Source organism: Leuciscus leuciscus (assembly GCF_965113295.1).
Source record: "Leuciscus leuciscus genome assembly, chromosome: 25".
NCBI classification, from domain to species: domain Eukaryota; kingdom Metazoa; phylum Chordata; class Actinopteri; order Cypriniformes; family Leuciscidae; genus Leuciscus; species Leuciscus leuciscus.
In genome coordinates this window covers 20,765,431-20,785,532 of record NC_138724.1, presented here as the reverse complement: position 1 = coordinate 20,785,532, position 20,102 = coordinate 20,765,431, and the positions used below count along the sequence as shown (strand labels likewise).

General features: G+C 38.4%; 1 protein-coding gene and 2 long non-coding RNA genes across 4 annotated transcripts in view; 2 read left to right on the top strand and 1 right to left on the bottom strand.

The window, feature by feature from the left end:
- Positions 1–964: 964 nt before the first annotated feature.
- hipk3a (homeodomain interacting protein kinase 3a) overlaps positions 965–20,102 on the top strand; it is a 37,636-nt gene continuing 18,498 nt past the window's right edge. The window contains exons 1-2 of one of the 2 annotated variants that reach the window (XM_082158884.1): positions 965–1,360; positions 4,604–5,804. In XM_082158884.1, the coding sequence (XP_082015010.1) occupies positions 4,606–5,804 (1,199 nt within the window). In that variant the 5' untranslated portion in view covers positions 965–1,360; positions 4,604–4,605. The remainder of the gene's footprint in view (positions 1,361–4,603; positions 5,805–20,102) is intronic. The other variant, XM_082158883.1, reaches the window with a different exon arrangement.
- Positions 5,811–16,652, top strand: LOC309489939. Its single transcript, XR_014202573.1, has 2 exons — positions 5,811–10,113; positions 10,638–16,652. It is a non-coding gene; the product is annotated as an uncharacterized lncRNA (long non-coding RNA).
- Positions 12,745–20,102, bottom strand: part of LOC309489940 — a 275,593-nt gene continuing 268,235 nt past the window's right edge. Inside the window, exon 2 of the long non-coding RNA XR_014202574.1 lies at positions 12,745–16,233. This is a non-coding gene — a long non-coding RNA (uncharacterized lncRNA). The remainder of the gene's footprint in view (positions 16,234–20,102) is intronic.

Here is a 20,102-nt window from a genome sequence, read left to right as displayed (position 1 = left end):
AGTTTTATTTGTTAGCTGTTTTAAATGAAATGAAATGTGAAAACACCACTTGAAGATATACTATCAAAATATTGAATTATGTAAAATATAGAAAATATTTCCATATATAATATATAGGCTACATATTACATAGGCTATAATATTTCGTTTTATCTATATATTGTATTTACATTACTAGGTTTATTATTACATGGTTTTATTTTATAATATATCTTGTTTATATAATCAATTATTATTGTAATATTAGATAATTTTTTAGCAGTTTTAAGTTAAACTGAATGTTTTAATTCTGAAAAAAAAACCCAGTTTCAGATATAATTTCTCAAAAATATTTATTATATATAAAATATATTATATATAAAATATGTGAATTATTTTTTTAATTATTGTTTGTGTATTATACCTTATTTTTAGTGCTGGGCAAAGATTAATCGCGATTAATCGCATCCAAAATAAAAGTTTGTGTTTGCATTATATATGTGTGTGTACTGTGTATAATTATTTTGTATATATAAATACACACATATGCCTGTATATATTTAAGTTTTTTTATTTTATTTATATATAAATTATTTATATTTATATATAATATAAATTATGTAAAAATACATATACAGTATATACATGCAAATATTTCTTAAATAAATACATGCATATGTGTGTATTTATATATACAAAATAATTATACACAGTACACACACATATATTATGCAAACACAAACTTTTATTTTGGATGCGATTAATCGCGATTAATCTTTGCCCAGCACTACTTATTTTATTATACTGCACAATATAATATTTACATTTTAGAACACCTTTCAGATCCCACCAGACGGGGCCACTATGCAGCAGAACTGTGTCCTCCCTTCTCACTTCCGTGGGCGTTTCATGTTGTGGTTGTGTGTGTGTGTTGACTCTCCAGCCCTGTCCATGGCAGTAACGCTTCACACCAGTTCTGACTCACCTCACTGACACGCGCATGAAGAAGCAGCGCGAGAGTGTTCTCGAGCGCTCACTCAGCTGAGAGAGCTCGAGCGAGTTGAGCTGACAGAGTTTGTCCGTCGCCGTCAGGAGGAAACAAACCAGGGGGGCTTAAACGTCCTCGACATGACGACAAAAACCTGCCCTGACCGAAACGGATATCCTTAACTCTATGCTGGACCCTGTTCGGTTCCCGTGGATGGCTTAGTATGCGAGTTGTGCGCAGTTGAAATGAGGGAGCTTGTATTTTTTTCTCCCTCGTCGTCCAGCGAGAGGACAAGATGGCAGCGCGAGCGCGTCGAGCATGCAGTGGGTGCGAAATAAACCCCAACATGTTCACTAAAGACACGCGTTTCGACCACAGTTGCTGTCTGTGAAGGTAAGGAAGATTTTAACGAGTTGTAAAGGCGTAAATGCGTGTCTGATACTTAATAGTGAAGATGTTAAATCAGGCTCGACTTCGGAGGAGTGATCGCGAGCTCGTAGTTGTTGCGAAAAAGTTGCCACGCCACACCAAAAACTTGAAAGCAATGTTTCGCAGGGTTTGCTAATGTGTTTTGGTAGCTGGTAAGTTTCTGGTTTTAATAAAAAAACAAACTTTTTTTTTGTTTGCCTCATAACTTTTAATCGTTAAACGTTCGCGAAGACTTTCTGGTCACCAGCCAAACCCATAATGTTTACCTAAATCCTACTGCTTAAAACCATGACGTAAAGATGTTCATTTGCTGTATTTCATCTTTAAACATAAAACATGCAAGCGTCAGTGCATATGAATTGTGGGTTAGTTTTCCGTATTAACTCGCCAGCTGTTGATCTTGTAACTATAATCAAGTTACATGTTGCTCAATCCTCCCAAAATGCACAGGCCTGATAATCTGTTAGTAGCTGACTTCTCTTTTTTCTGTAAATTGACACTATGCTGGTAAGATTTAGCAAAAGTTGTAGCCTACCTAAAAAAAAAAAAAACGTATGTAAAAGTTGCATTTCCTGTCCTTGAAAGATGATAATCCACCATGCATTTCCTAAATTTGCTCAGTAATACTTTTTAAACAATTATTTGATATTTAACCTTAACAATCTTTATTTAATGCATATTTTTTTGCCTGGGGAAGTTTTGTTCATTCCAGTGCTTCATTGAGTTCCCACAGTTGTTGAAAACACAGAAATTTAGGGGAATTGTGGAAAGTGAGCTGGAAGTGAATATAATCAGCTGTAAAATATTTTATTGGTTTGAACATTTTATTATTCTAGTGCACAAGTATATATTTTATTTTATTTTAGTGCATAAGTATCTATTATATTATTTTATTTAATATTTTTATACTTTATTTTACAGTGTCATTGTTACACATTACATCTAGTTACTATAGTAATAACAACTATAAATTATGCTTAATTATATGCAACTAACTACAACAAACCTAATCCTAACCACAACCCTATAGTAAGTACATGTAGTTAATTAGTATTACTCAGTACTTAAATGTATAATTACACTGTAACAAGGACACCTTAAAATAAAGTGTAACCACTGATCTATATAGAATGACATTATATAGATCAGTGAGTGTAACCCTTTTTTATTATTATTATTATAAATGACTGGAAGAATGATGGGAAGTATGGAAATTAATTTCCTTATTCGTTATACAAACACACAGAACATTCATGGCCATAAAAACATTGTTGCATTTTATTAAATGTGTATTACAATATAATGAAGTCGGTTGTCATTTTATGTCATAGATAAGTTCCTCATTGTTGTTACTATCATTTTACATCACTGAAAAAAAAAAATGTGTCTGTCAATTCAGTAAAACTTCCCAATCATTTCCTGTCATTAAACTTTAATAGCCCGAGCAGTTGCAGAATCAACAGGTGTTTTCCCTGTGCCATCTCTCGCCCACCCCCATTAGGTCTTGACATGGTAAAAGGTCAGTTTCCACCTGCTTATAGCAGAAGGCAGCGTGTTTGAAAACAGTAGAGAGACTGTAACCCAAAACCTTGGCCACTCCTATCTACTCGAGGCTTACCCTTCTATAGGACAGACCTCATAAAAACAATCCTCCAGATGGGACTGTCCTTTTTAAAGTTGTTGACTGAATCTCTTACTTTGCAAACCTAATGTTGTTTGCACAATTAGGAACCAGTATAGACTTAATCGAAACAGAAAGGGATGAATTAAACCTTGATTTTGCTATGGTAGTGTGAATGAATAAGGGCCTTTTATAACGGTTCTGAAAGCGAAATGCATCAGATATGCATTCCTCAAGAAACAACGTGACATGTTTGCATCACTTTTATGTTTTCTAGCCTCAATACTTGCCATTATGAAATCCTACCTAGTCTGCCAGAGTGTTAGCTGGGTTATAAGTGTATGAGAGAGTTTGTATGTGGGTGTGTTAGAGCCACACCTGTCCTCTTGTCTGAACTTGTGCCATATGTTGTGCCAGTATAAGTAGCCTGCCTCTCATGAAACTAAGACAGCTAATCCCCATTGGTCAATTGTCTGTCTGGATCTGCTAACATATTACCCACACTATGGCACACTAGGGCTGAACGATTAATCTAAGAAAAAAAATCGGAATTTGGCTTATTTCGTTAATCAAATTGCGTTAACTGCAATTTACTTAAATTTATCCGCGTGTTTCAGAGTGAAGCTCAGCATTGTTCATTGTCACGGTAGCAGCTGATAAGTGTTTTTAGTTTCTCTGTTCACAGTAAATGCTACTTCACACAATCTCCATCCCTGCCAGTGATGCAAGTTTGCATTGCTTATAATGTGTATTTGTGTAATGAGAAGATTTTATAAACCTGTTGCCAACAAACGAGAAACTGCAGTTTGCACCCGGAATAAAAGCTCATTTGTTTAATGTTTAATAAGGACGAAATTAAGGCACAAATATTAGGATTGTAAGTTTACAGTGGAACTCGCTGTATAAAAATGATCATTTTCTTGCTCTTTTTTTTTTTTTACAGTAATTTCTTATTGTTTCATATTTAACTAGAGTAATTTATAATTATTGTAATAATTTCAGTAATTTATACTATTTATTTATTATATATAATATATATCAATGGTGCACAGAACTTTTTTGGTCTGGTTCTCAAGGGCACACTTATCCTCTCCTCACTGTAACACTATTTGTTCACTGTAGAAATTAAATATAGGTTCAACTTCAAGCTGTATATTTTTTTATTTGATTAACGTTGATGACAGACAACAGCAGGAATATTAGGCTGTTGTCACTTTAAGACCGAATGCACAGATCGAATATACTGACACATCCGGTTTCTTAACTGTTCTCTTATGACATAACCGAGAGAGAACTTGCAGAGATGGGTATTTTGACATACATTTGTGTGTCCATTCAAGCACAAATAAATGCGAAAGAGGAATCAATTCTCTTTGTTTGAGCGCTGTCTGAAACGTGCCTCCTCTCTCTCTCTCTCTCTCTCTCTCTCTCTCTCTCTCTCTCTCTCTCTCTCTCTCTCTCTCTCTCTCTCTCTCTCTCTCTCTCTCTCTCTCTCTCTCTCTCTCTCTCTCTCTCTCTCGATTCATGTGAACAGCATCTGTGAAATGACTTAGACTAACGGTTTTCTTTCACTCTGTCCTTTATAGGTATGGCCTCACAGGTTACGATCTACCCACCACATGTTTATCAACCCCAGACAAGTGCCTTTTGCAGAGCGAAGAAAATCGTTCCCATCAGCTGTGTTTACCATGAGAAGTTCCCTCGCACTTACGTGATTGGTGTGAATCTAGGCATTGCGCACCCTACGGATATTATACCTTTATCGAGATTCGAAGCTTTGACCAGCGAGAAACCGTGCGCCGCACAGAACTACTCAATACAGACTGAATCAGCTCCACGGGAGCTCCTCAGAAGGGCTTCCTCGCCATATAAGCGTGTGGCGTCGGAGGGTGACCTTCAGTATCTCGCCAGAGCGGCCGGGGCAGTTGAAGAAAGTGGAGACAGTGTCCAAAACAGCCAAAGTAGTAGTAATAGTAGTAAAAGTGGCGGTGCTCCGGAAGGGACTGAGAGAAACGGTGGTTTGAAATTGGTCGACGGCACCAAAAGATGTGGGTTTAAATGCAAAGGGGAGGAGCTTGAGAACGGCAAGAGCATCATGCAGATAGTAGAGGAGCATTCGACTCTACCTGCCATGTTGCAAACAAACGTCGGGAGCACGAACGCAGTAGGCGTTGCCCCGCCCGAGCAGAACAGAACCGGGACGGGAGCCGTGAGCGGGACAGGTGACGGTGACTATCAGTTGGTCCAACACGAAGTGCTGTGCTCCATGAAGCACACCTATGAAGTGTTGGAGTTCTTGGGTCGTGGTACGTTCGGTCAGGTGGTCAAATGTTGGAAACGAGGCACCAATGAGATCGTGGCGGTGAAGATACTGAAGAACCACCCTTCATATGCCCGTCAGGGCCAGATCGAGGTGAGCATTCTGGCCCGACTCAGCGGGGAGAACGCAGAGGAGCATAACCTGGTGCGAGCTTTCGAGTGTTTCCAGCATAGAAGCCACACCTGTCTGGTGTTCGAGATGCTGGAGCAGAACCTGTACGACTTCCTCAAACAAAACAAGTTCAGTCCCTTGCCGCTGAAGGTGATTAGGCCCGTGCTGCAACAGGTGGCCACGGCGCTGAGGAAGCTCAGAAGCTTGGGCCTGATCCATGCCGATCTTAAACCGGAGAACATTATGCTGGTAGATCCTGTGAGACAACCCTTCCGTGTGAAAGTGATTGACTTTGGCTCTGCCAGCCACGTCTCCAAAGCTGTGTGTTCAACATACCTGCAGTCTCGCTACTACAGGTAAGCAGTGTTTTTTTTTTTTTTTCTCTCTAGTAGACTTGCTACTTGTTGTCATGTTTCCGTTTAATCATAAATAGACTTTTGGTAAATGTTTCAGCTCGTGTTTGTATTTGTGGCAATTATGAAGATATAATTTATGGTATTCGTTTTGAGGAAGTTGAACTGAGGAACGTTTACTTAAGCTGCACTTCCTGCCAGAACAATTATGTAATCCCGTCTATAGCATTTGTCGAAGTCTGATGGCAAGCATTCTTTGTTCGATTGCAACTGCACTAACTGCCATGGAGCTACACCCATGCTAACTTTATACTCAAAACATAAAACACACACAAAATAACACAACGCACTATTTTCTCTAATGGGGTCAGTCCTGACCGTGGTGGCTGTACTTTGTGTCTCCATGTGGTTGGCAGTTCTTTAGGAAGAATGTGGTTTGCTAAAGTGATTCATGGGATGTGGAAGAACATTGAAATATTCTTTTATTAGAACATTCCAGATGTTTATGTTTTAAGTTCCATGTCAAGCTTAATTGTTTGTTTGTTTTTACTCCAGAAATCTTTTTTTTTTACTCTTAATCTATAAAATATTGTCCCTTCCACTTAAATGTATAGCTCTCCCAAAATTGTCATTTATTTTGTCATACTCATGTCATTCTGTAGAACACAAAAGTACACTACTTTTTAGAGTTAGGGTTTTGGGGTCAGTACAAGTTTTGTTGTTGTTGAAAGAAATACTTTTTTATTCACCAAGGATGCATTCCTCTGGTGCTCTTCGGTCATTATTGACTGAAAAAGTTTTTTTTTTTACGTAAAAAATAAAAATAAATTTCTTCATCGGAATGGTACGAAACTTGGTAAAGGTTTTGGCACTTGCTGTGTGAACACACACACAAAAAAAATCACGGACATGATCCGAACAGGTTAAATGGTCCTGATAAAAATAGTAACACTTGTGCTCTTCGCGGTCAAAAATGGCCGCAGGAAATGAACGGGAGATGAATTTCACCTAGTGAAAACGTTTGGTACTGCGGCCAAATAAAATCTTACTGAAAGCAATTTTTTTTAGATATCAGGCTCAAATTTTGAACACAACTTGTTTAGATTTATGGTTTTGATTTTTTTCACAGTTTTAGAGTAAAACATGTTTTTGAAAATATATACTTCATATAAAAAGTTTTTCATATTTTTCATTACAATAAACGTACAATTCTGTATCCTTTTTTCCGTTCACTTTTTTCACTTCAGCAATAATCTACCAAGTGTCATCTTTGAAAAGAGATTCAAGATTTACGACAGTTTAAGTTGGAACTGTGCTCAAAAAGTGAAAAATGGATTATACAGCGTACAATTTAGTACCATAAAATCTCCTAAAAAATACATTATCTAAAATATAGTACATTCATTTAATTGAAATAAAACTTTTTTTTTTGTCATTCGTCATTTGACACACGAAGAGGACCAGAGGGTTAAATGGGTCAAAAGTGACAAAGACATAGTTTCAGAAAATTTCAAATAAATGCTGTTCTTGAACTCTATTTAACCTGAAAAATCCCATTTTTCCCACAGAAATGTTAAGCAGCACAGCTGTTTTCAACTAATACACATGTTTATTGAGCAACAAATCAACATAATGATTTCTGAAGACTTTTGTGCCTGAAGACTGGAGTAATGATGCTGAAAAGTCAGCCATCACAGGAATAAATTACATTTTACAATATATTTAAATTAAAAGTTATTTTAAGCTGCTATTCATATTTCCTTTTTTTTTTTTTTTTTTTTTACTGTATTTTTGATCAAATAAATGCAGCCTTGTTGAGTATATAAGACTTCTTTCAAAAATGTCTTTCAAATCAAACAGACCCCACACTTTTGAATGTTTAGTATTTTGAATAATTGAAGTATTTTGCAGGTTTATAATTTTTATTTTTGGGTAATATATCCCTTCAGGAATTGTTGTGCCACTGAAAGGTATACAAATGAGTTTCGAACATAATGTGACATTGCGGTGAGGAGTACAGTCTGTCTTTGTAAATTTGCTTGGTTTGTGGGGAAGCTATCAGTGAACAAGATAGAGGAACTAGGTGCTAGTTTAAATAGGGCATTTGAACTCTTTGTACTTTGGCACTGCCACAGTTTGATGCCTGCAACTGCATGAACTCCCTCCCCATGCAGGTGGCACGTGTGAATGTATCGCTTTTGCATGGGAATGAGATGCATTGAGGACGTGTCTGTTGGTAGTGCTGTCTTTGTGCTCAAAAGAAGTGTGGTAACAGATGTTTTTATAGAACGTTATGAATAATCATTCACTCACGCTTGCTTTTCTTTTCTCCGGGAATTTGTACGTCACTCTTTATATAGTGTTCATATTAAATCATTACATAAGTTCTGAGTAATTGTAATGAAAAAAATGTAGCCTACTTGATGTGCAATTATTTTGAGTGGTATATAATTGCACATTTTTACTGTTGTAATGAATTGGTCACAAGTCATATTTTTAACATGAGCATTGTAATAGTGTTAACTTTGATATCTCACCATTCTCTTTGTTGTGCTTTTGTTTTATAAAGTGCACATTTTGTTCTTTTAAACAAACACTTGAAGTGCTTATGATTACTTAACTGAATCAGTGTTTAAGTTGGCTATTTTGTTACAGCTAATTTATTTGAGTTATTTCATCAAATTTGAAAGATTACCATGTATTATTATTAAATCTTTGCATGCCTGATAAAAGCACCATGTTGTGGATAGATCTGTGTTCAGAACGTGTGTGTCCCAAAGTGGGGGAAAAGGGCAGCATGTGCTTCTGTTTTCCATTTGTCCCCTGTTTCTGTCGGCATGATCGATGTTGTAAGGATCCATAGCTTGTTCCCAGTGCAAAACTGGCTCACCTAAATTTAGGGCGGATCTTGTTGTGTTCATTGCTACTGTGGTATGTTAGGTCGTCATGACAAGTATTTATTTTTTGTACTTGGAGCAGGCTGCGTTGAGCACGTACCCATGTGCCAGGAAGTGAAATTTTGCAGGTGTTGTCAAATAGCAGAGCCGTTTTTATATTTCATGCAGTTTCAGAACTGGTGCCGGTTTGTTTGTCACATTTAAGGGATAGTTTACCCATTTTTTATTAATCGAAGAGTCATGTTTTGAGGAGAATCTTTTAATAATTTAGTTCAGACTGTTTTTGTACCATGATGCAATTCTTGGGCCTATGTTTTCAGTTCAGTAGCACAGAAGTATCTTTTTGCATTCTCGTTAAACAGTTTAAGTTGTTTTGGTTTTTAATAAGGCTCACTTTTCTTCCTACTTATTGAAAGAATGCCACTGTATCTAGACATTAGTTGATAAGTTTGGCACTGGATTAGGTAATTAAACTCAGTAGTATGCTACTGGTGATTAAATTAAACAAGGTGATAAGTTAAACCAGTCAAAATTAAAGTTTAGCTGAAAACTAAAACAGTTGAAATAAAGTTTCAGTATAAGGCAATAAAAAGGCAGATTATGACAAATTATAATTGTCGATAATTCCCTTGAAATTGTTATTGCGATTTATTAATTACGATTATCACAATTTACATTGAATGATGTTTTGAATAGCTTTATACCATTGTTTGAAGCAACTGCATGCCATATTTTTGTATAAAAATAAAAAACAAGCTGAAAAAACTCTTCCTGAAAAGCTTGTATTGCTTTTCTATAACATTAAGCCTCAAATGTCAACTATACATTGGTTTGGTTTCTTCTTTAAAAAAAAAAAAAAGGAAACATATGCATGGTATAATAATAGGGACTTGCACTGGGTAGTTCTAGGAACTAAAGGTGGTTTCCCCGATACCTAATGTTCCCCTATGGCTGTTTATTATGCATTTCTTATTTTATTTCAACAGAACATTTTTTTTATTGTGAACATTTTGCCACATCACTACTGGATAATGTTGCAGAAAATGTCATGAATTAATAGTTGTAATAGTGGTATGTATCCCTAGTCTGGTAACGTACTAGTGGCTCTTTGCTCAAATAATCACTGTGGCCCTATTAATAATTCATTGTGTTGCTTAGATCAGTGTGTGTTGGGTTCCACAAAGTGAGGTACTTGCTTGAGTTTCAAGTTGCTACAGGAATGGGTCATTAGGTGCCATGGTTTATTGTTTCTTCATGGCCTCCTGAAGTGACTCATCCTGTTGTTTCCTTGACACTCATACTGTCTTTGTTCTGCAGAATCATGGGATTCTTTCTCCTCAACTCAAAAGTGGTTTGAAGCGTCCAATACTGGCCACTTAAACGTTCGTCCTTTCCATGTCTAACTGTAAATTTCCGTTTTCTGGTTAGCCTAAAGGCCAATTTATACTTCTGCGTCGGGTGCGCGTAGAAGGTACGGCGTAGCATACGCATTGACGTGTACCATACGCCGTACCCTGACGCGCACCTCCTCAAAAATGTAACTACGCGTCGCGGCGACGCGGACCGCAAGATCTGTGATTGGTCGGCTGGATAGCATCCTACGCATTTCCGGAATGATCTTCTGCACCGCCCGCCCGCCATTTTTAAATTCCGAAGATCAGTGAAGAGCCATGGAAATAGACCAAGAGATTGCTTGAAGAAGTGCGGAAATACAGCCATCTGTATGACTCCTTCAGTCGCCATTGCTCGTAGAAACCTAAACTCAAAACAGCCGCGAGGAATGTAAACACAGTGGAACATTAAAACCCACCCGCGCCAACTAGCGTTTCGGCGGTGTAACTGAAGAGCAACACAGACATTCGCAGAAGTATAAATGCTCACGACGGCGTCGCCTACGTGCGTAGCCTACGACGTACACAACGGCGTACACTCGACGCAGAAGTATAAATTGGCCTTAACTTTTCTCTTTCTCTCACAGATTGTAGGAGAACAGGAGATTGACACAAATAATGACCTGGAGGAGGCAATGCACTTTTTTGATGCTCAGAGAAAGCCCTTCATTTTATACAGCCTTAAGTGAACTAACACAGTTAATGAAGCCACTTTGAGTAACGAAAATAAATTTGTAGTGTTGCAAAATTGATTGTGCTCAAATCAGCTCCAGGTTTCCTCATTCAGCTTTGGGTTTTGAAATGGGCTACTTAACCACCAGAAGGATAAAGGTATCAGAACATTGGAAACAGTGTTAAAACCCCATGAAAGCTGATATACACAGGACAGTTGCATAACAAGCCGCTTGCATTAAAGAGAAGGCTAAGTGACGGGACCTGAGTTTGGCTGGCCTCAATGGATTGTGTGTATGCTGTTCAAATAACCAGCAGTCTGTACTCTGAGTCCTGCACTGTAAACCCTAAAGTTACGCAGGCGAAAGAGTCCCTCCATGCATTTGGCTTTGCTGAATTTGCACAATTCTCAAATACAAATTTTCCTCTTGGTACCTTTTTAATGTGCAAAGGTAACATTTTTGGTACAGCCTGTAAATGTCATTGTTTTTCCTGGATCTGCTGCCTTTAGTTTTAAAACTGCAACATAAATAAAACAGTAGCTGAGCCTAATTTTAGCCATTTTGGAGTTTTTTCCATATCCTGTAATGTGCGTCTTAGCAGTTTATTTCATACCTAGACAAGTGTGAAAGAGATCAGCCTTATTTTAAAATGCAGACACGATCATATCTGTGCAGGCACACCCATAGAAACCAAATGACAGGTTTTGCCACCAGCCCATAATAAGCATTATGCAACTCTTCTGTTTTTTTCCTTTCTTTTTTTTTCTTATGGGTCATAAAGTTTAAAGTCCTAACACTCTGCTTTAATAAATCTGTTTTGGCTTCAGGAAGACGTGGAGTAAAACATTCATTAATTCACAAAGTTTGTTTTGCAAAACCATGAAGAATGATCAAAATTGAGACCTTGACTTTGCCCAATGTCAACCATTTATTCTGGTCATCACTTTTTTTGTGTGTGCACATTTTCCACTTAGCTTGCTTGAACCCTCTACAATGCACACCCAGTAAACAAGCCTAATGGTTCGCAAATAATGGACAACTAAGTGCAACCTCCTGACCAGCATCTAAAAGCATAAGTGGGCCAATGTAGCATCACTAGCAGCTGCAGAGCTGTGATTATTTTTTTTCCGTAATTCTACAGTCTTCATGCGTTCATATGTATAATAAACCTTGACCGAGCCCTGCGTTCATCTGTGGCCCGAGGAATGACTGTAAGTGTGAACGTCTGTTTTCTGTCGGTGTGTTTTAGATGTGAATGCCTGACCCCCATTTGGTGTGGACTTGCTCTCTCTGCAGATGAAGAAGACCTAATTGGCCAGATTCCTGGACTAATGAGCAGCCTGAAGGGTTTGGTGGTATGATTCACTTGGAAAGAGAGGACAAATCTAGTTGTTTGTGCATCCCATGGCCTTTGATGCAGTATTCTTGCATCGCAAACTCCCTGCAGCGTTACTGGGTCAGTCAGGCTTCGTTGACTAGGTTTAGAATGCTATTTGACCTCCAACCAGATGGTAGGCACTGAACCCTAACGTGTCCGTCATGAATAGATGCACCATGCAGACTTAGCGTTTCAGGCCTTGGTGTTCATTCAAGTTGTGTAGTCTCTTGCAGAGAGCTTGTTAGCCCGATCTTAACCCTTTCGCATGACTTGCAACAGGACTTCAGTACAGCCCTCAAAACAAGTGTCATCTGCCCCTTTGACCTCCACATGACAAGCGTTGCAGATAACATAACTTTGGAGCATTATTTTCCTTTTTTTATGCACAGATATTAATATACACACACAGATATTCATATACAATTATTTTCATGTTATGGCCAATATTAAATTAAATTAACTTTATCTAAATTAAAATATCAAAATAAAAGCTTTTATTTGGGACGTTATAATTTACAATATGAATAATGGATATTGTTTTGAGATTTGCTAAAGATTACATTTAACAGCATTATTACATTTAGTTATTTTTTCTGTTTAAAGATTAACTTTAATTGAACGTTGAGTGAATGAGAAGGTAATCAACATGTAAAAATTGGAAAATGCATAATTAAAGATCCAATATCGGTCATTTTCAAAATGAAAACATCTCTAATATCGGCCAGTAACTGATATGGTAGCGATATATTGTGCACCTCTTCTGCCATGCATCATTTTTATCTGAATAGCATGGCATGCCTTGAACATTGTGTTAAACTCAATGCGTCAAGATGCATGTAACATCAGTTTTGATTTTTGCTCTGTGCACAGTGATGCGACATGCAAATTGTCCAGAAACTGCTGGTTATGATTAGGTCAGCAGCAAATGGGGTTGAAATTGAAATCAGATCAAGAAGGTTTATGTTTAGTGGTTGTCAGCTGTGTTTTAAGAACCTGGTATCAGTTTCTGCACTTTGCTCCATTTGTCAGTCCATCTTGATATGTCATGGTCTGTAATCTGTATATCATCCACTTGAGAATGAAACCTGATCATGCGCAGCTTCCTGTAACAGCTCGCCATTGCTGTTCGACATTTTGAATTGGGACAGGGTAGGTTACAGGTGAGAAGCCTTATACCTTCCTTAGAATCTGGAGTTTGTTTTACATGCCATCTGGTATAAGGTTCCTATTTCATCTGTAGAAGCTTTTGGCTTGCTTCCCAAACTTTAGGGCTTACAGCACCTGACATCTAAAGTTTATGTGAGCGACTGCACAGTCTCAGATCATCTTATGGCGCTTTTCCACTACACAGTACCAGCTCGCCTCGCCTCGGCTCTGTTTGGTTTTCCACTGTGTAAAAGTTGTACCTGTACCTGCTTCCAGGTACTTTTTTTCGTACCACCTCCTGCGAGGTTCTAAGCGAGCTGAGGCGATACTAAAATGTGACGTGAAAACACGGCAGACTGCTGATTGGTCAGAAAGAATCGTCACTATTCACTGCGTCATCATTGCACGCGCCAGACGGAGTATCCTGAATAAAAAACATCCAAAAACAGCATACACTCGATTTCCTCCATTGTCCTGTGTGTGTGGGTAACGGGTGTGTCTCGCGTAAAAGATTAAGTCACGGCAGTTTCCTGCGGCGTCGCTATGACGACCAGGTACTATTGTGGAGGTACTATCTGCAATGGAAAACGGAGCGAAAAGCGAGCCGAGTCGAGTTGACCTGGTACTGGTAATGGAAAAGCGCCATTAGTCACTTCTACACCCAGTACTACTCTACCTTCATATGAATAGCTGTTTTCTGTCAAACCTTTATCCACTATAAAGAACCTTGTGTAATGGAAAGTTTCCATGGATGTTAGGTTCTTCATGGAACCAAAGATGCCAATAAAGAACCTCTATTTTTAAGTGTGTTTAAACCCCACCCCTCCACACTCGATTGCAAGCTTGCATTCAGTTTTACTGCAACACCCACATCTCAAAATCCATGACTTGGTAAAAACAAAAAAAACAAAAAAAAACATGTTCCCGATAATCCGTTACACTTGTATGTACGTCAAAATACAGACAAAAAGATTTCACTACTTCGGTTTCATCTTGACTTTAAAGCCCTGTGGATTTCTGCAGTATTTTAACTTTCATAAAATTCTTCAAATCCTTTGCTCCTTTTATGTTCTCTTATTGAATAGTTTTAATTTGAAAATGCTTTCAGCTCCTAAAAAAATGGGACAGATTCAAAAAAAACTCTACAGATTCTTTGCTGAATCATTAGCTTAGATGTTAACCTTAATGTGGCCTCATTCCTTAACTCAGTCTTCTCAAGAACATCTAAACCAAATCAATACCTCATAATATAGCTGTTCATGCTATTGCTTCCTGAGATCATCAGGCCTTTATAGAGGATTATTTTCAGCTCCATCTAATTGATTCCATTGAGGCCGGCCAGACTGTCTGCGTTTCTCAGCATTTCCGACGGGAGCTGAAATGATGCAGCGTTGAAAAGGCTATGTTTAATGCTCTGGGGCCTCTGCCTCATAACACCCCATGCAAACAACACTTCCGTCTCTGAAGAGCTTGAAGAAACTGGGTTAAATGTCGGTTATTTTTTTCTTATTAAAAACTCTGGTTTGTTTAGCTAGCAACATCCGTCTAGCGCACAATGGAAAAGTGCCGCAGAAAATGCATTGTGTGAACTGCTCGGTTATGGTTTTTACGCAATGAAGATCTTCTCTGCATTGAGCTGCTCTATTTCTGTAATGAATATTCTGTGTTGAATATTCAAAATTTTACTAACTTTAAATTGAGAGCCCTAGTTGGCATCACCCCGATTCCCTTGACAAAAACCCAATATAATTTTTCTAGTTGGCTTCTGGAGTATTGCAGAAAATAAGCTCTATGACCAAAAAAAGTGTATTATTCTTACATATTTTGTTAAACATGATAATCTTAACAAGTTAACAACTTTAATGAATTTTGAAGCCTAAATGCAATCGGCAGGATCAAAAAGCTAAACGTAAGATATAAACAAACTACACTACGGTCACATCATGACTTCATCAACATCACTAAAGGCCCAGGTATACTTCATTTTCTGCATTCAGTTGAGTATGCAAGCCTTATGAAGCAAAAAATATCTAAAGTCCTTAATTTAAGAATTTAACCAAAAACCCATAAAAAAGAAAATAAAAAAAAGAGCCCATTTACTTCAGGACAATGGAACCAGAAGTGCTAAAAGACTAAAACTCATTTCTGGGTTTTGGCCTACAAAATACATCATACCTGCAGCACTCTATATTATGACTGATATCACTTTTAATTGTCTAAAGTTTTCCTCATGCTCATTTCTAACCTAACCCCTCTGATGGGAATCTGTTTTGTCGTGACCTCAGGAATGCCTAGCCATTAAAAAAAGGTTTGGTTGGTACCCTAAGCCCTAAACTCATTTCTAGAATAGCCCTTGTTGAGAGGTCGCACAAGAATGTGATTTTGTAGCCAGTGTGTTCTCATTTGTATGCTCTGCTTCTAAAACTACGGGACGGCTCACGAGCCAGGCTTCAGCTATGAGTGGTATGCTTTAACCTTTGGGCGTTAGCTGGAGAAAAACATTAGCTTGTCTGTATGTTTTGCAATACTTGTGTTATGGTTGGAAATGGGAATAGAGGGAATTGTTTTATTGCTAGCCACTTTCATTACAGAAAACCAAGTAGCTAGTAGCTAGAGCTGCATGATTAATCGTTAAAAGATGGCAATCTTGATTCAAGCACCCACGTGATCAAATTATCACAGAGGTACTGGGATAAAAGTTTATAGTTCAGATTCAAACACTGATGTCTATGGTTTATAAGCATAACGAGGCTGTAAAAGCAGACTGAGTTTACCTGCTCAGAGTGATGACGTTTAATGTCCTCGACAGCCTCTGTAGTCCCATTTAGCCACATGTTAGCAACCGCCTTTTTCAAGACCCGTAACAGTGAGTGGGGTAATACTGATGTATTTTATGTCGTAGAATAAAACGTGAAAGTGTCTTGAGCTTGTGTTCACACCACAGACCTTATTTTAGCCATTTAACCAAAATCCCCAAAACCCATTGACTTCGGGACGATGGAACCGAAGTGCTAAAATGCTAGCTCGTTTCCACGTTTTGGCCTACAAATTGAGGTCATACCTACACCACTCTATTTCCTATCAGTTTTGGAGATAAAACCTTGTGGTACATGTTCCTTTATGCAAAGGGACCCGTGGCTCTCACAGAAATGTTTTGGATGACATGAAGGGACAGTCCCTTCATTTTTGTGGGGACAATATCAAATTTAACCAGTATTATGACTGCTAACACTTAACAGCCTAATTGTCAAAGTTTCCCTCTTAACCATGTCATTAGATTAGTTTCATGCCTGCTGTTTGTCATAATTCATGAATATTGGAGTAGTGAAACAAAATATTTGTAAGTTTTATTTCTTTCGTTTTTTGGTTGTTGTTTTTTTCATTGAATCATTAAAAAAAAACTGATTCATCTATTTGTCAACATTTTGCATGCTTTTGATACGCCAACTAAATGTAGTAATAAACATCAATGTCCTCCTATTTGAGCTTCACATTCACCCGTTCTCATTTCTAACCTAAACCTTTTTATGGGATTCTGTTTTTGTTTCGTGTTACCGTGCGTGCTATTGAAAGTTCAGTCTGGTGCAGGATGTCATAATGGCTCGGGTTGTGTTACTCAACTTAAATTTCCTTTCCGATTAGGAGAGAAAACCCAGTGATATATGTTCCTTTATGCAAAGGGACCCGTGGTGCTCACGGAAAAGTTTTGGATGACTTGAAGGGGAAGTCCGAATAGCTGCTCTCTGCTGTAGGAGATTAGATAAGCAGTGTTTGGGTGGGATTTGTTTACAGAGATCTCTCTGACTGGACGCTGAGCAGGAGGGGAGGAAAAAACCCAGTGAGCCACGTCTTCTCATTCTCGTTCACAGAAGCTGCTGTTAATGCAAGGCTTTAATGTTGTTTCGCTCCTGGCAGGCACGTGTGGATCATCTGCTTCAGCTACGTGTTCATATTCGACTCACTGCGGGCGGTTGACTGCATGCCAGAGAGAGTCTGATGTCCTCGCCCCTTTTGTGAGCAACACAAGACGTTGAAACCCAGGGGTTACGCTTTGACGATCAGCTGGGGGTGGATTTCTGAAACTCCCACACCCTCTCGCACTGTCTGTTTGCGGTGAGAGACTGTTGACAGCGGTTTTGACACAGCTGATCTCCCTAATCTCACGTCCCCTGACACGTTTCACTGTCTTTTCTGTTTTTTTTAACATCCCCCGACTGAAATCCCACCCCGATCGGCGCTCTCTCTAGACGACGTGCCATAAGCTTGTTTTCTGAACAGCTGCAGAGCTCCGTTGGCCTTCAGAGAGGTTATTGTGTGGTCAGGGCTCTCTGTCCCAGTAGCTGCTTTAGACTGTGGTCGCTCCAGGCTTTCCGGCTGCAGCTTGAACCAGATGACTCGGACCCCCCTCCTTCCCACCGCATTGACCTCACAGGAAATAACTGAGCTGGAGAGGGGTTCAAATTTAGCATGGCTGCAGCTTGACTAACACTGACTTACTGGTTTGTACTGACTCAGAAAATGGTCCTTTTTAGCATGTGGCCACCATTAGCACTGTTGGTAAATTCCATGTTTTAGTCTTTCTTTTGGTCTTAAAACATGATCCTTGTGGAATCAGGTTACACGGCAGAGAACAGCGGGCGGATTGATGCACAACACCTCCTTTTAAAAACACTTTTGGTAAACTTGACACAGTAATGGTGAAAATTCTCATGGTGCTATTGTTTTCATCTTGGTATCCTTTTTTTTATGTGATATTTTGGTTGTTATTTGATAAAAAAATACAGTAAAAACAATGTGAAATTATTTCAATTTAAAATAACGGTTTTCTATTTTAATATATGTTAATGTAATTTATTATTGTGCATTACTCCAGTCTTCAGTGTCACGTGATCCTTCAGAAATTATTCAACATTATGTAACGTTTTTTTGTCAGGCACTAATTTGCAGACTGTCATTAAGCTAGCAGTTGCAGGATCCACTTGTTTAAGCAGCAATGGAGGCAAAAAAGATCCAAGAGAAAGTTCAAACAGGACAATTTAAAACAAAACAAACAGCATGAAGGAAAAGTACAGTGTGGGATCGTTTTAGTTAAGTAGTCAACCAGGACGAATCAAGTTCTGGGTGTGTGATATGGAACAGTGTTATTTTATGTGATATGGAACAGGCATTTATCATTATATTGGTGTTTCCAGGGATGTCTGACATGTCACCATCTCAATTTACTCAGCTCATGTTACCAAATATTTGTATGTGGTAGTTGTGTGAAATTAACAAAGATTGAGAATAACATTACATTACGTTATTTGTTGGTTTGTTTTTAGTCCACACTGTTCTTGGCTGCGGTCCAAAAATGGAGCTTTGCTCTGAGATTACCACTATGAAATCTAATCTTACTCCAGGGGAAAGAGCTTGAACATTTGAAGTCTGGCCTGGACTCAAGCAAACATAAGACGGGTGCAAAAGCATCCTCTAAATAGTCTTAACAGTAACTCTCTTTGTTTGAGTTGGGAAGTCCAGACCTGCTCTGTTATGTCATCATTCTTTTTGACCTGATTTCTGTAACTTCCCCTGATTCTTTCAACTGAAATGCGACTTCCTGCTGACTGTGGGCTGCTGGGAATTTTTTTTTTAAAGATCTGCAAAACCACATTGATATAACTAAGTAGTCTTAAAACCTTGAAATTATTTTGGAACATAACCCAATTGCGATATAATTTGGCAGTATAAAATATTACCATGTTAGCATTTAGGGCAGGGGTCAGCAACAGGCTGTAAAAAATAAAGTCTGGCACGCGCCCGCAGCCAGTTTATTTTGATAGCGGCTGGTTCTGAAATAGATCTGTCATGACAGCAACGGTTACTCAAAATAAAAGTACGAGAACGTTTTTGCAGCAATGTTTTATTTTGAGATGAATTGAGAGCTTTTCATTTGAAAAGTTCTTACAGACATTTAAAAGAGTCTGTGGATCGCTTTGTTGCAGATAAGACACATCGGCTTTGCATTCACAAAACTAGGTAGGATGAACGCATAGTAGTTTCCATTCTTCTTTGTATGCCCCATTTTCGCTGTCAACTTTCCTCTTTAGACTCTTTTCATAGTGCCATTTTCTCTCACCAGCTAGCTTAAATGTTAACATCACTCTCTGCACACGACGTAATAGCGTACCTAAAAGTAGCCTACGTCAAATAATTATTACAATAAGTTAGGCTCCATTGTGTAACAAGCAAATTAAGGTGGTCTGTGTTGCAAGTTGGTGAATTAAGATACTTGCCAGGTTATGTTACTACTGCTTTATTCATTTATCCAGTGGAAAACCCAGACACTGCCACACAAATGTGGCTTTTTGTTAATGGATTTAACACAGAGTAACAGCTCACTACCAGTTACAAAAGACACTGTAACAGTCTGTCATAGGCAATGACAGACAATGACCATTTTTTTTAGCCCGATGCCAAATGACCCCTGGTTTAGGGTCTGTTAGCTGGCCTAATACCCTCTCGTCCTTCAATGCCCCTTGCTATTGGATTTCTCCCCTGTGTAGCCAGAGCGTGTGGTATTATCAGGTTTAACTTATGTTAGGCCCTGGATTTCGTCACTTTTCCCATCACTATGCTGGAGGTTTATTAGGATTTAGGCCATAAGATCTTGTGCAGAATATAGAGCACTCTATTTGCTGTCACAGAGCCAAACAAACTCATGTTTGTACTGTCAGCTAAGCCATACCGTTACCAGGGCAAAAAATAGCCTCTCGTGCTTGAAACTGTAGTTATTCAGTTGAAACAACAGCTGTCTGTAGAGTTGTAGCCTATTCAAC